At 38.3% G+C, this 16,624-nt stretch overlaps 1 protein-coding gene across 1 annotated transcript; it reads left to right on the plus strand.

The window, feature by feature from the left end:
* Window positions 1-728: 728 nt before the first annotated feature.
* On the plus strand, window positions 729-16,185 carry PRDX4 (peroxiredoxin 4; the record flags this gene model as incomplete). Its single annotated transcript, XM_080718810.1, has 7 exons — window positions 729-969; window positions 5,263-5,380; window positions 8,593-8,709; window positions 9,734-9,856; window positions 11,547-11,677; window positions 13,601-13,635; window positions 16,135-16,185. The coding sequence occupies 7 exons, from the start codon at window positions 729-731 to the stop codon at window positions 16,183-16,185; spliced, it is 816 nt and encodes a 271-aa protein (XP_080574936.1).
* Between the last annotated feature and the right edge of the window lie 439 nt (window positions 16,186-16,624).

A 16,624-nucleotide genomic window follows, 5' to 3' on the forward strand; every position in this document is an offset into this window, starting at 1 on the left:
AAGGCTGGGGATATAGCTCAGAGGTAGAATGTCCCCGAGTTCAATCTCCAGTATCACAAAAAGATAGTAATAAAATAAAATAGAGCTGGAGGCATAGCTCAGAAGTAGAATGCCCCTGGTTCAATCAATCCCCAGTATCCCAAAAAAGGAGAGAAACGGGGTTGGGGGTGAAGTTTGGAGGTAGAATTCCCCTGGCGGGAGGGAGAGAGAGAGAGAGAGAGAGAGAGAGAGGAAGAAGAAGAAGAAGAAGAAGAAGAAGAAGAAGAAGAAGAAGAGGAGGAGGAGGAGGAGGAGGAGGAGGAGGAGGAGGAGGAGGAGGAGGAGGAGGGCGACGAAAGATGTAAGTCGATGGAAGGCATATAGATTATTTTCATCGTTTGAGGCGAAAGTGTGCTGTGGTGAGGCTGTGTAGAAAGGAGGGCTGGGCATAGAAGGTCGCCTAAAACAAAAGTAATGGGGAGCCTGAAGAGGCTGGTGCCGCCCGTAGGCTGCCTTAGCTGACAGAGCGAAATTCCCGGCGGCCCAAGGCGCAGGCGCAAATAGCAGCTTGGGGGCGGGGCCGAGGAGGCGGGGCCAGAGCCCACGTGGCGGGGGGGCGTAGTGGGGCGGAGCAAGTCTCGCGAGGCCGCGCCCTGGTTCGCGCGGGTATCGTGCACGCGGTTGTAACTGCCTGGCGGCGGGAGAAACCGCGCTCGCGCCAAGGGACGTGTATTTGCGCTCGCGTGGCCATGGAGGCGCCGCGGCGGTTCGCAGCTGCGAGAAGTCAGGCTCCTAGTTGGAGCCGAAAGCTGCTGCTGCCGCTGCTGCTGTTTCTGCTGCCCGCTGGGGCTCAGCAGAGCGTGGAGGCGGAGGAGAGGCCCCGGACACGCGAAGAGGAGTGCCACTTCTACGCGGGGGGACAAGTGTACCCCGGGGAGACTTCCCGGGTGTCGGTCGCAGAACACTCCCTGCACCTAAGCAAAGCCAAGAGTAGGTGGTGCCCTGCCAAGGATGGGTGTGGGGATGGAGAGAGTCGGGTGACTTGGGTAGCTTGCCTCCGGATGCTCCGGGGTGGGGGGGCTGGGCGGCTGCCCCCGGGTCCCGGGTCTGCAGGCCTCTTTCTTTGGGGCGGAAGATGGAAGGGGGTTCCAGTTGTGAAGAAAGGGATTGTTTCCACTGATCGGATATTGGAAGAGGTAGTGGTTACCCCAAAAGCCACAGATGAGAGAAAAGAGGGTGGCCCTAATCCCGGGCTTGCAGAAGTTAAGGATGTTGTGTAAACTGAAGCACTTCCTCGGAGTGCCTAGAGTTTGGCCTGTCTCTTTGCGAGTACTAATTCAGAGAATACATTAGTAGGTTCAATAATGATTCACAGAAAGTTCGATTAAACAAAAAACACTGGCTAAACAAAATGTTCAGGAGGTCAAACGTTTCGCTTTTTCTTCCTTCCTTTTTGGTCGCATCTTTATAAAGAAGACTATTAAAAGCCATCCTCCCCGAAGCTGTCTAGTTAATAGGAATTCTTTGTGTTCCTCAGAAATGAAGAATTTCTTACAGTGAAATTTGGAGGGAAACGGAGAGGGGAGGACTTAGAAGTAACACATTTGGTGCGTTCATGATAAATCTAGTGGCAAGTTTGTGTCCTGCCAATTTGGCTTTTGGTTATTTGCATTTCTGTCCAGTATTTGCATTTCTGACCAGCTTACGAAGCTAATGGCCACTTTCAGGAAGGACACGTCAGACTAAGATACCTGCTGCATCTGAATGCTAAGATTAGCCAAAAAGAAGTAACCAGGACCTAGAGATAAAGACTACACCTTCCTTACTTTTCAGTAACCTACTTTTCCTACAGATCACTTGACATTCTGTAGGTGTGTATTTGGCTTTTGTGATTGTTACAGCATGTTCTTTGCCAATATTCAGTGAAAAAAAGCAATGCTTCACAATTATGAATACCAGAGATATATGGGATGTTGCTATTTAGGATGGGGTAGGGGTGAAAACGAGAAAAACTGTTTTGCCTTTTTAAACATTTGTAGTTCTTTCATGCTGAAAGTTAACTACTCTTGGATTTTTGTTTTTAGAAAGCCAGTCTTGCGCTTTTAAAGTCATAGTATTTCCAAAGTCCTGTTGGTTTCACTTGCCTGGGAAGACATTTTGAAATGCCACAGAAGTTCGAGGCCAGCTTCAGCAACTTTGCAAAACTCTTGTTTCAAAATAAAATAGGGCTGGGGATGTATCTCAGAAGTAGAACATTCCTAGGTTCAATCTCCAGCACCACAAAAGAAAAAAGAAAAAAAAAGAAATATGTGTTTAGTGACAACACATATACTTTCCATAGGAATAAAAATTCACTTAAAGCTGCTTATGGAAGCAAAAATAGTGTTAGTAATTATAACTTTACCAGCAAATGTTTTCATATTTTATGTATATGGTACATTTCTGTGCCATATATAGGCTCATCTAGAATTAAAGGATTTTTATTTATAAAATGGGATCTTATGGAGTCAATAAGGCCATATTTTAAATGACTTTTAGTAACAAGAAAAACTATTCATAATTTGTTTCCTTTAAGAAAAGAGAAAAAAATAAATGAGGGTACAACGTTATTCAAATTTGTATGTTTAAAAAAGACTGAAAGGTAGCCGGGCGAGGTAAAGCACACTTGTAATCCCAGTACTTAGGAGGCTGAGACAGGAGGATAACAGTTTCATGGCCAGCCTCAGCTATTTAGTGAGGCCCTCCACAACTTAGTGAGACCCTGTTTCAAAATAAAGATTAAAAAATAGGGCTGGGGTGTAGCTTAGAGGTAGAATGCCCCATTTCCACCCCCAGTACCACAAAAAATAAAAAATAAAGACTGAAAGGTAAGATATCAAGATGTTAACAGTAATTAAATTAATTGGGGTTATGAAGAGAGAAAAATGTAAGTATCTTTATAGTTTTCTACATTCACCAAAATCTTTAGTTTTATAATTTATATTCAGGACAACATTTTTATACTGGGGGTTGAACTCAGAGGCATTCTACCTCTGAGCTATACCCTGGCCCTTTTAATTTTGTCTTGTTAGGTATTGGGGTTGAACCCAGGGCATTCTACCTCTAAACTACAACCCTGGCCCTTTTTATTTTTTATTTTGAAACAAGGTCTCAGCCAGGCGTGGTGTAATCCCAGCATTCGGGAGGCTGAGACTAGACGATAGCAGTTCGGGAACAGCCTCAGCTACTTAGTGAGGCCCTCTGCAACTTAGCGAGACCCTGTTTCAAAATAAAAAATAAAAAATAGGGCAGGGGGTGTAGCTCAGAGGTAGAATGCCCTGGGTTCCATCCCCAGTACTGCAAAAAGGAAAAAAAAAAAAAAAAACAAGGTCTCAATAATTGCTGAGGCTAGCCTCCTGGAGCTGCTTCCCAAGTACTGAGATTACACGCATATGCCACCATACTTGGCTAATTTTTGTTTTTAAGTAAATGTAAGGAGTGGCTTTGAAAAATCCATTTATAGATCTTAGCAGACTAAGTATAGTTCTTAAGAACCAAATTTTCAAAATCAATATTTAGAATAAAATTTAATTTTCCATTATAGTTTCCCCGATATTCTAAAGTCTTTAAGGAGTGTCACTGTAACAGATCACTAGAATTATTATAACCTCACTTGAGTAGCATTTTACGTAATGTAAATAAAGCACATACAGTTTTCTACCCTTCTAATTCTCCCTCCTGGCTTTTACCTAATCAGATCAGGATTATTTATATGATAAAGCCTGCTGGTTCAAGGTAAGTAATCACATGTTACATATTAACTGCACAGAGGAATTCATCTTCAGTTTATCACTTTTCAGAGTTGTCACAAATGCTGGCAGTTATACCAAAGGACCTTACTTTCTAGGGAACTTAGTCAAACTTGGAAGCAAGTATTAACCTCAATATATATAATGGTTCTGAAAGTACAAGAGCTATCTGAATGTTAGTTAACAACATGAAGGTACATTATTATTTTTTTTTTTTTTTTTTGGTGTTACTGGGGTTCCTGGAAACCCTTCTCCAGGCTATACTCCCAGACCTATTTTATATTTTTATTTGGAAAAAGGGTCTCTTAAGCCAGCGAGGCTGGCTTCGAACCTGCACGATCTTCCTGTCTCCACCTCCCAAGCGTAGGGATTACAAGCGTGCGCCACCACGCCTGGCGAAGGTACATTATTATCAAAGGATATTGGCTAGAGTTACAGTGTGCCCTTACAAGAAAGGAGAATCAACCATTTGAGTTCCATCCTGCCACTTGAAACCTGTTCATTGGGGTGTCTTTTTTTTTTCCAAAGCCTTCTAAGAAAAGTATCCCATAATCTGGAATTATTCAGGCCTGATATTTGTACATTTCTCCCTCCTTGAATGTAGGCTCATCTGCAGCCAGTCCTCCCTGTGTGTGTGAGAAACTGGACAGACTAAATTAGTATACCTGCAAGACTCATTACAGAAAAGAAAATCTAATTATTTGAAATGTAGGAAGTTGACAACTTGGAGGAGGAGTTAAAGTATCCAAGTAGGGTTTAGTACAGGGTTGGAATGTAAAGGGTATGTGAGCATGGATAGAAAAATCCTTTATTTTCACTAACCCCCAAATGAAATTTAGCACTTCTTCCAATATGGACATCGACAACAAATCACCTATAAGTGTTGACACTAGACTCACAGATATGTTCATGCTACATTATGCTTATTATAGGTATCCTAGCCCGGCATGGTGGCGCATGCTTGTAATCTACTACTTGGGAGGCTGAGACAGAAGGATAGCAGTTCAAAGCCAGCCTCAACTACTTAGTGAGACCCTGTTTCAAAATAAAGAATAAAAATAGGGCTGAGGTATAGCTTGGAAGTAGAATACCCATGAGTTCAATTCCTAGTTCCTCAAAAAAAAAAAAAGTGCTAGGGTTGTAGCTCGAAGTGGAAGAGCCTCTGAGTTCAATCCCCAATACCCAAAATATAGGTATCTTAAAGTATCATTTACACTAATTTACACTATCTTGGATAGTTATTAGATCACTGCCAGATCTTTCAGCTTTAAAGTATTAATAAAAACAATTTGGGTTTTTTAGTATTCTGGCTGTCTTAGTATAATTATTCTCCTTTGTTAGTCTGTGTATTTTATTTTATATACTCAATAATACTAACCTCTAAGAAGTCTAATCTTCATCAGACTGCCAACATGGTCCAACTGTTTAGAAGTCCTAATTTCCATTCCACCAACTTTCTCAATATTACAAAACATCATGTCTTTTTCTTTCTTAGTTTCCAAGCCAGCACCTTATTGGGAAGGAACAGCTGTGATAAATGGAGAATTTAAGGAACTCAAATTAACTGATTATCGTGGGAAATACTTGGTTTTTTTCTTCTACCCGCTTGATTTGTAAGTAATACATGTAAATAGCAGTTGGTAAAACTTCAGTCTTTTACCATTCATTATTTAAGAATGTTAGATAATTAGAATTTTTATTCAGCTATTTTTATTTTGTTTCTTAATTTTTTTAGTTTTTTGGTGGTACTGGGGGTGGAACCCAGAGGCTTTCTACCTCCGGGCTATACTCCCAGACCTTTTTTATACTTTATTTGCAAACAGGGTCTCACTAAGTTGCTGAGAGCCTCACTAAGTAGCTGAGGCTGGCTTCGAACCCGTGCAATCCTCCTGTCTCAGCCTCCCAAGCGCGGGGATTACAAGCGTGTGCCACCACGCCCGGCTTATTCAGCTATTTTTAAAAAGAAGATCAAGATGACTGTATTCAGAAGGATAGCATCTCCACTGACCTAAGTATTTTTACTTATATCTACATATAGTGTTATCATAATAGAATAATTTAAAGCTACAGTAAATTCATTAAACTATATCTACTAAGGCAAGAAAGTGAACTGATATTATTTTAGAAGGCAGTTAATAGCAAGATTTATGCCATGATTCTGCTTAATAGTTTTGTCATTTTTATTCTTTGCCATATCTTTTCCTTCCCAGGGATTTGAACATTTTCTTGAAACTCTTAGTATTATACCTACTGAGATGTACAGTTAATGTGAGGTTTTTTCTTTAACTTTATGACAGTGAGCATGTTTGTGGATGGTGAGAAAGCTGACTCAGTAAATACTCTTGTAGCTTTATCCACATCAAGGATTTAATTTACTTTGAAAAATACTATTCTGAGTACCTTCCAATCCCATGAAAGTGGAGACCAAAAAGAGAGTTGTTTACCCCAACTTTTATCCTTTTTTTATAACTCAATTTATTTTTGGTTACAAAAAGTTAAAAGATTTCTCAGTCTTTGCCACTAAGCCCTTTTCCAGTAGGACTAAATGAAAATTATTCTTGGGCTTGGAGTGTAGCTCAGGGTTAGAGCATTTGCCTGTTATGCACAATGACCCAGATTCAATCCCCAACATCACACACTCAAAAAAATGAAATTTAAGCCGGGCGTGGTGGCGCACACTTGTAATCCCCGCACTTGGGAGGCTGAGACAGGAGGATCGCACGGGTTCAAAGCCAGCCTCAGCTACTTAGTGAGGCTCTCAGCAACTTAGTGAGACCCTGTTTCCAAATAAAAAATATTTTAAAAAATTAAATTTATAGAGAGGGTATTCTTAAAACCATTTCTATAGGTTGTTTCTAGGCTAGGAGTTGACAAACCTCCTGTAAAGGACCAAATAAGAGATGTTTTAGTCTTGTGATAATCTCTGTGCAGCTACTCAACTTTATCAGTATTGCACACGAGCAGCGGCAGACACAACAGGAACTCACGACTGTTACTCTGTTCCACTGCAACTTTACGAAAAAGAAAAAAGAAAAAGGCTGGATTTGGCCTGTAGTACATTTTAAATTTAGTTTGTTGTAAAACCAGTGTTAAGTATATATAACACTAATCCTGAATATTGAAATTGGTCTAACATAGCAGAAAAATGTTCTCTGAGTTTCTCCTGTGTTCTTTAAAGCTCCGTAATGAATAAGCCACACCTCATTAGCGCATGATGTTCACAATGGTCTTCTGAGGCAAGGAGCCAACATCGCTTCCTCCTGTTGTTTCTATGTAATGCCGGACTGGGTCTGGTCAGAGAAGGAAGAAATCTGGGGCATTGCCAGTTGACAAGGAGGAAAGTCACAAATGTAACCCTTCTCCTGCTGGAATTTTTTTCTCTGTCTTCACAAAAGGCAAATGTATCTTTGGGTAGCATTTCTTGGGATCATAGGAATGGTCAGAGTCTGACCATATCTACCCTTTAGAAAATATTAAAAATACATAATATAGCACAGGTTTCCAGGGACATAACTCTGGAACAGTATAGTGTTTGAACAAAAGAAGCATTTTAAAATCTTGTATTGGGCTCAGGTAGGAACTTTTCCCCTAAAAGTCTATGTTTTTGAAATTTTGATGGCCATGACCCACCATAGGAAATACATTTTTCATTGCCACCCACCCAATATACATACATACATGGTGTAACATTTAGTTTGTATGCACCAACATAGCCATGCTCATTGCTAAGATACTGAAGAAAACTTCCATACCAGGTGGTAAATAGCCACTTCCCCAAGTTGGGCCTCCTACCTGGTCCCTTTCAGAAGGCTTCAGAGCTAAAGCCAGCTTTGAGTTAAGATTGATAAGTATTGTGCCGGGCGTGGTGGCGCACGCTTGTAACCCCCGCGCTTGGGAGGTGGAGACAGGAGGATCGCGCAGGTTCGAAGCCAGCCGCGCTGGCTTAAGAGACCCTGTTTCCAAATAAAAGATATGAAATAGGTCTCAGAATGTAGCCTGGAGGTAGAAGGGCTTCCAGGAACCCCAGTACCACCAAAAAAAAAAAAAAAAAGATTGATAAATATTTTGAATATCACGCTGAACACAGGCAGACATGTTACATACATATGCATTTATGTATGCATAATATGTTTTATTTATAAATTACCCTTACTATGTATGATATATTCATATTTTCTGTTATATTTCACTTATTTAGAGTTAGTTGGAACTCACTAGTTTAAGAAGTCCATACTATGTTTTGAAAATACTGCCCTAAGAAATATTCTTTAAACATGCCTCTGATGACATGATATTAAGGTATAAAATCCCTGGCAGAACAGGACTGGGAGACAAAGCGGAAGAGGACCAATCCAGAAGGGGTTTAGGGAAATGGAGAACATTGTCTCGTCTCCAAAATGCAGGTAGATGCATCTAGCTCAGAGGGTTGGTATAGGAATATAAAGAAAATAGTGAAGTGATGTAAAATTGGTATAGATCCCTTGAAAACTATAAATCACTATTATAAATACAAAATATTGTGAAGAAAATGCTAATGAAATAGGAGTAGTGCTATAAAGGAAAAGGGAACATTGATCACTGGTCCGTTGAGTTATAAAAAGAAAATTTATTGAGATGTAATTGGGAACTCTGTAATATATATTTATTAAATATTTGATCAAATGATAATCTATTAACTGTTTCATATTGAAAGGGCCCATATATAAAATTGTCCTTAAGATGTGTTTTTATATAGTCAAGGTATTTGTAAAAAATTAAGTCATCTGAAAGATCAAGTATATATTATACTGAGAATACTGAATTATTTTCTTTTTTTAACTTTCAGCACATTCGTGTGTCCAACTGAAATCATCGCTTTTGGTGATAGAATTGAAGAATTCAGAGCTGTCAATACTGAAGTGGTTGCATGCTCTGTTGATTCACAGTTTACCCATTTGGCCTGGTCAGTATTTTACCCTTAAATTTGTAGGAAAAGAGAATGGATTTACTTTTAAATCATGAGGGCATAACACTTAACACGGTACATTTCAGTGATCAGAAAATTCAGAAATAAAGCTGGGCATGGTGATACATGGCTGTAATCCCCAATACTGGGAAGCTGAGACAGGAGGATCACAGGTTTGAGGACAACTTCAGCAACTTAGTGAGATTCTCAGCAATTTTGAGACCCTGTTTAAAACAAAAAGGCCAGGGGTATGGCTCAGAGGTAGATTGCCTCTGGGTTCAATCCCTCAGTACCACAAAGAAAGGAAATCGAGGAATAGATTTATCTGAGAGTAATGCAAAGAAGGTGCCATATCAGTGAAGTTATAATGCCTAAGGACATTTCAAAATTGGGGGGATTAAATTATTAAATGCAGTAGAAACTACTGGGTTCTATGACTGTTATGATCAATTGGGTAACAGTTTTAAGGTTATGCTTATAACAGTGCATGTCCTTTAATCTATCAAATCCACTTCCAGAAATTAGACAAGTGTATAAAGATGAGAAAACAAATATTTTCCAGCAGTGTTTATAAAAAAAACTGAGCCGGGTGTGGTGGCGCACACTTGTAATCCCCGCGCTTGGGAGGCGGAGACAGGAGGATCACGCAAGTTCAAAGCCAGCCGCTCTGGCTTAAGAGACCCTGTTTCCAAATAAAAATATAAAAATAGGTCTGGGAGTGTACCCCGGAGGTAGAAGGGTCTTCGGGAACCCCAGTACCACCAAAAAAGAAAAACTGCTAACAGTTTAATATCTATCAGTAAACATTTGTGTGTTTCATTTATCAATGTCTAGCGCTTAAGAGATAGGAATATATTGTTAAGTAGGAAAAAGACAAGAAAATAGAGAATATATCAGCCTGGTTTGTTAAAGAAAGAACATATATATTCTGTGTGTTCAAGTATGTGAGCATGCATATGCAGAGAATGTTGATACATGCTGCCTAATTAGCTCTGAGAGGTAACTGTTCTGTTTCTTACAGGATTAATACTCCTCGAAAACAGGGAGGACTTGGGTCAATTAAGATTCCACTTCTTTCGGACTTGAACCATCAGATCTCAAAGGACTATGGTGTCTATCTTGAGGACTCAGGCCATACTCTTAGGTACTCTTTAGTTGTTTACATTATGAAAACTCCAAGAAAAGCCGGGCGTGGTGGCGCACGCTTATAATCCCAGCATTCAGGAGGCTGAGACCAGAGGATCGTGGTTTGCGGACAGCCTCAGCTACTTAGTGAGGCCCTGTTTCAAAATAAAGAATAAAAAGTAGGGCGGGGGTGTAGCTCGGAGGTCAAATGCCCCTGGGTTTCATCCTCAGACCCGCCAAAAAAAAAAAAAAAAAAAAAAAAAAACTCGAAGAATGTTTACAATCCTTCTGGAAATTAATATTATTTATGAGCTAGAAGATATAAATTTTGATCAAGAAATAATGTTTTGCTCTTATTTGTAGCCATGTTGTAGATACTCTTTAATATAATTGGTGAATTCCCTACTTAAACCGGTGTTAATATCATACACTGTTAGACATGGAGGATTATTTAGAGGTCTTTGACCAACCCTGGTTTTTTTTTAAACAAATAAAAGAGATTCATAGAATTTTATGAGCTTAGCTAAAGATATATAGATAATGGCAGAGCTGAGACATGAATCCAGATCCCTCCAACTGTTCGCCCATTTTTTTCTTTTCCAAACTGATTCCAGTAAATTTTTTCCAAATACAAATATCATAGTATCACTTGTGTCTTTGGAATGCAAAAAACTAAGGCAATATATTTTCTAGCAGCTCTTACTGTATTACTTTAGCTAAAAAAATGCTAATAAAATTCTTTGAAAAGGGGGCAGTCCTAGCTTAAAAACAGTTGTAGTTTTATTATAATTAAATTGCTTTATTTGCTTTTCATTGCCAGTATTTTTAATGTTTTATGTGAACATTTCAGTATTTTAAATCCTTTGTTCTGATAACAACTTTATCAAGATATAATTCACATACCATATAATTCACCCATTTAAAGTATATAATTCAGTGGTTTTTAGCATATTCACAGAGCTTTGCAACTATCACCACAATTTTAGAACATTTGCAATATTCCATTTTAATACTCCTGTACACATTACTCGGCCTTCTCTATTTCCCCCAACCCTTTTCCCTTGATTCTAGGCAACCATTAATCTACTTTACATCTCAATAAGTTACCTATTCTGGACATTTCAAATAAATAGAATCCTACAATATGTGCTCTTTGATGGCTGCCTTCTTCCATTCAGCACCTTATTTTCACTGTTCATCTATATTGTATCATGTAACACTACCAGTAGTTTCTCTTTGTGATACTAAATGTTTTCTACTTTCATAAAATCTATTACTAAGTTAAGTTATTCCAAAGAGTGAGTATGCTGCTAAAGACTGGGGCAATTTTAAAATTTAGAATTATTTGAACATTGCCCAAGTAAAATTATCTAATACTGTATTATTTCATTTTATTTTAATAATTCTTTTAAGTTAGTTATTTCTAAAGTAATATATATACATAGTTTTAAAGTGAGATTATCTTAAGCAACTGTATATACATTTGATAGTCAAAAACAAAATTTTAAAGCTGCCATTTAACACTAATAACCCATTTGTACAGTAGATGGGGGGAAGGGGTTGTGAGTGTACACACATATAAATGCCACTAGTGCAGGTAGGTAGTGTATTTTTGGTCCTGGATAGCATCCTTCTGCATGGATGATACAGGGATTCACATTAGTACTTAAGTAAAATATCCTCACCCCTACCACTCTTGTGTTTCACAGAGGCCTCTTTATTATTGATGACAAAGGAATCCTGAGACAAATTACTCTGAATGACCTACCTGTGGGTAGATCAGTGGATGAAACACTACGTTTGGTTCAGGCATTCCAGTACACCGACAAACATGGAGAAGGTACCCTTCCCTTCTGACCTTTTGATTTTTTAGTGTAAGAGACAGTTGCATAGTTCGGTTTCTTATCTAAGACTAATTTGGGTGGATCCAGAGTACTCGGTTTTCTCTATATTAGATCCTTTTAGCAAACCAAATTATTATTTAAAGTGCTTTTGTTTTTGTTTTTCAGTACTGAGGATTGAATCTAGGAGCATTTTATCTCTGAGCCAGCCTTATTTTTTATTATTTCTTTTGAAACAAGGTCTCACTAAGTTGAGGAGGGCCTCACTAAGTAGCTGAGGCTGGGTGCAAACCTGCAGTCCTCTTGACTAAGCCTCCCAAGTTCTGGGACTGCAAGCATGTGCCACCACGCCTTGCTTTAAAGTGCCTTTAACCAAATGTTTCTAGTATATTCTGCTTATTGAATCATATGCAGAAATATTTGCATGATTCTTTCAGATGAATTCAAAAAGTCTCTACAACTGCAATTTTTCAAGTTATGTTTCTGCAAACTTAAAATGTATAGATATGGCAATGTTTTGTAAAGCAGGATTTATTCACATATTTACATTATCAGATTTTGATATTTTCTTAATTGGTACATTGTAGTCATACATCTTAATGGGGTAGAAGATGGTAGAGGCGTACATGCACACATCACTCATTTAGGCCTTCCCCAGTGGATTTAGATCTTTTAAGTAATGGTAATTCTCAGAGTTATTCAGTGTCACACTGACAAACTTTTATTCCGAATCCTTTTTTTTTTTTTTTTTTTTTGTACTGAGGGTGGAACCCAGGGGCTTTCTACCTCCGGGCTATACTCCCAGACCTATTTTATACTTTATTTGAAAACAGGGTCTCACTAAGTTGCTGAGAGCCTCACTAAGTAGCTGAGGCTGGCTTCGAACCTGTGTGATCCTCCTGTCTCAGCCTCCCAAGCACTGGGATTACAAGTGTGTGCCACCACACCTGGGTCTATTCCCAATCCTTTTATTCAGAATTTTAATGATAGCTAAATGAAAAAGGTTAGATTTTGTTAAAGTACAATATGTATATTTCTTTTAAAATTGTAATTTAATTCCTGAGTCGGGGTATATTCCTTTTTTTAGTAATAGGGATTAAACCCAGAGTCTTATAAATACTAGACAAGTGCTCTGTCAACTAAGCTACATTCCCAACCCCTTTTTATATTTTAATTTGAGATATGGTCTTGCTAAATTGCTGAGGCTGGCCTCTGATTTGCAGTCTTCCTGCCTCAGCCTCCAGAGCAACTGTAGTCTAGCAATCAGCATCCTTTTTATTTTTATTTTTTTGCAGTACTTTAGATTGAACCCTGGGCTGTAGCTCAGGGCCTCTGAGCTACAGCCCAGCCCTATTTTTTATTCATTTTGAAACAGGGTCTCACTAATTTGCAAAGGGCCTCACTAAGTAGCTGAGGCTGGCCACGAACCTGCAATCCCCCTGTCTCAGCCTCCCAAGTACTGAGATTACACGTGTGTACCACCATGCCTGGCTAAGACTCATTCTAAAGTCTTTAAGTCTTTTTACAAATAGCAAACCATGGCATAAATATAAGATACAAGGCAAACAAACTTACTGGAAGTTTATGTAAATTCAGAGTAATTTTTGCTGTGCCCAGGGATTTTAATTCACTGGATATCTAAACTTTACAACTTTAATAGATATTCAGTTTAGTTTCTTATACTGTAAGTGTAACTAAATACAGTTGGTAAAAATGGAAATAGATTACTTGCCTGCTATAAGTTCCATGACTAAAATTCCTTAGTGTGAAGTCAAGAGCTTGGTGATCTGGAAATGTTCTTATTAATATAGTCTTTTAATTTCAGTTTCATAGGGAAACAGTTCAGGAGTTGCAAAAAAGCCTAAACTCTTGTTTTTAAACTCTTTTGCCTCCCCCCACCCCCCGCTTTTTTTTCTTTTCAGTCTGCCCTGCTGGCTGGAAACCTGGTAGTGAAACAGTAAGTCATGTTGATTTTTCTGCTAAAGGCATGGCTGGAGCCAAAAAATGCCAGCGTTAGGATAATCTTTCTTTGTAATAGAACTGTCCTGATTTCATAAATGAAGTAAATATTGCTAAGCAGAAATCATGAAATACAGACATTCTCTGGACTGAGAAGTAGCTGAAACTGGATAAAGCAGAACATAAGGTTTAATGCTGTGAATGTGAAAGCTTGAGTGTTCAGAGAAATACAATATTCCAAAAACAAATAAACAAAAAACAAAGAAGGACAGAGTGGAAACTTAATAGAACAAATTTAGAGGAAAGGTATGGGATTTCTTCCTATATTATAAGCCAAGAAAACAGTCACAAGGAAAGTCTACGTGTAGAAAAAAGCCTTTGACAAAATCTGGCTTAACGAACACTGAAGCAATTGATTTTCTCTTTGTCAGTTGAAAAAATAAAAGATTGAAACAGATACATGCTTTCATTACGGAGACTATATAGATAATCCCTGAAGTAGTGTCTGGCCAAAACACATTAGGAAACTTTAAATAACATCTGAAAACCTTTAGATCTTTCTCTTATATAAGTCAAGTGTTTTACACATACTGGTTAGGAAATTTAAAAGTATTAGAGTATTGAAGGAATAAATCATTGTTTTAGAATAATACAAAAATACAGGCGCCCAGGACTTAATTCCTTAGCAAACCAAAAAAAAAAAAAAGAAAGAAAGAAAGAAAGGTAACATTAGCCATAGGCAGAGGTGGGAATTTACTCTCTAGCCTCGGATGCTCGGATGTCTGCCTTTTCTGTTCCCTAGATGTGCTAAGCTGATTCCTACTTCAGGGCCTTTGCCCTTGCTGTTTTTTCTGGATTGTTCTCTTTATGACTGACTCTTCTCTTCACTCTCCTTTCAGCTTAAATGTCATCTTGAAAGTCTTTCCTCACCACTCTATCCCCTCCATGTGCTATCCTCACAACCTGTTTTGAAAAGCACTTACCACAGTCTAAAATTAGAATTAGAATGTAACCCCAGGGGCAACTGGTGAACACTGTCTGGATGCAATAATAGTTTGAAGAGTTGCCATATAACAGGTACTCAGTAAATGTGTGTTGAAAGAATAACCAAGCCCATAAATATATCCAATCATTATTTGTTAATTAAAAATAAAACACACAGTATGTGGTTAGACATGTACCTTTTTCCAGAGGAAGAATCTATAGTTTTTATCATTATTAAAGTGCCTGTGGCCCCCAAAGGTTAAAACAAGTAGATAGTTACCTTGTTTTCTGAAACGTGTAATGCTTGTCCTGTAATACCTTTCATGGTTCATTTTTACTTCCTGGGAAATCTCACTGATCTCTCAGGAGATGGTTACTTAGCACACACTTGCTTGGTGGTGACATTATGCATCAGTTGGTTTTGCTGTGCCAGGGGGATGTACCCTACTTATCAAGAAATGCTTTTAAGCTCGTATTTCTATCTGTAAGCTTAATCAATAAATGTAGACTCGCCTCATGACTAATTTATAAAGTACCAAGTGCTCAGAATACCTTCAATGCATAACTTCAAATCCCTTTTACGAGCCATCAGATCTATGTAGAGATGAGAAAGTTGGTACTGTAACTAACTTTGATCACAAAGCCAAACTGTTCTGCAAACCCACCAGAAACTGGCTCAAAAATCAGTGAATTACAGTGATTACAAATGGGTTGTTTTTTAATATAAAGATAGATGCACTTTAGCAAGGAGCGTGGTTAGTGTGAAGTCAAATTTAAAACATTTAAATCTAATAAGAGTCTAAGGCTCTAATACTCTTGGAAGTAGCACTTCTTTCAAAGTATTGATTCACTAAATTAAAAAATGCTCCATTTTTTTTTAATGTGTCCCTTTTTATTCTGTGTTTTTGGGAATTTTATTGATGCCATATAATTATGCTCCATGCATTCTCATGTTTATAGCAACTCAACAGAAGCAAAATTATGGAACCACCGTGGGTGTCCCTCAGTAGATGAATTAATGTTGCTTTTGAATTTTTGCTTACTTTTAGTTGAGCTTTACTTGCAATTTAAGATTAAAAAGCTGTATTCTGGACCATTTACTTGATAACCCCGAGTAGACACTCTGCCCGTTTTCAAGTGACTGTAGCTACCTACCATCATTGAATCAGCGAGTGACTTTAAAATACATTAACATCTGTAGCCATGCTCTCAATGTTGTTTGATTTAACTAGATCAAACCTGAAGATGCCATGAAAGCCTGGTGGCCAAGAGAAGAGCTGTAAGTAAATTATGGGGTGCTTGAGTACAGATGTTAATTTATTAAGAATAATTTGCCTTGGAGATAGCTGAGATTAGTAGGTAGGACAAATCTAGCTTTTCCTAAATAGGTATGTTATTTGGTATACAAAGGTAATCTTTATATTTTGTTTAGTCAAGAAATGAGCAACTAAATTCCAAACTACTAGTAATAGCTTTTAAATGAATAATTTGCTTTTTTGTTTTGTTTTAACAGATAATCCCAGATCCAACTGGAAAACTGAAGTATTTCGACAAACTGAATTGAAAAATGCTTCAAGTTGCAACGCTTGAGCGTTCTCAATAAAGGGCACCGTTTTACCACCACATGGTGTACAGTAGTAATTACCTGGAGAATATAAAAACTCATGTCATAATCCCAAGATATTTGCTATTCAAGGTACACGCTGATACCAAAAGAAAGGCAGTGTCTGTTTCCAAAGTAAGAAATGGAAGATCAAGTTACGCTAGTAATGAAAATAATAACTGACTTTTTGTGTGTGTATGGTACTGGGGGTGGAACCTAGGGGCATTCTATCTCTGAGCTATATCCCCAGCCTTATTTTTTTTATTCTGTATTTTGAAACAGGGTCTCACTGAGTTGCAAAGGGCCTCAACTAAGGTCAGCTGACCTTTTAAAACAAGGTCAGCTGGGCATGGTGGCGCACACTTGTAATCCCAGCGCTTGGGAGGCTGAGACAGGAGTT

Source organism: Muscardinus avellanarius, assembly GCF_963383645.1.
Source record: "Muscardinus avellanarius genome assembly, chromosome: X".
Lineage (NCBI taxonomy): Eukaryota > Metazoa > Chordata > Mammalia > Rodentia > Gliridae > Muscardinus > Muscardinus avellanarius.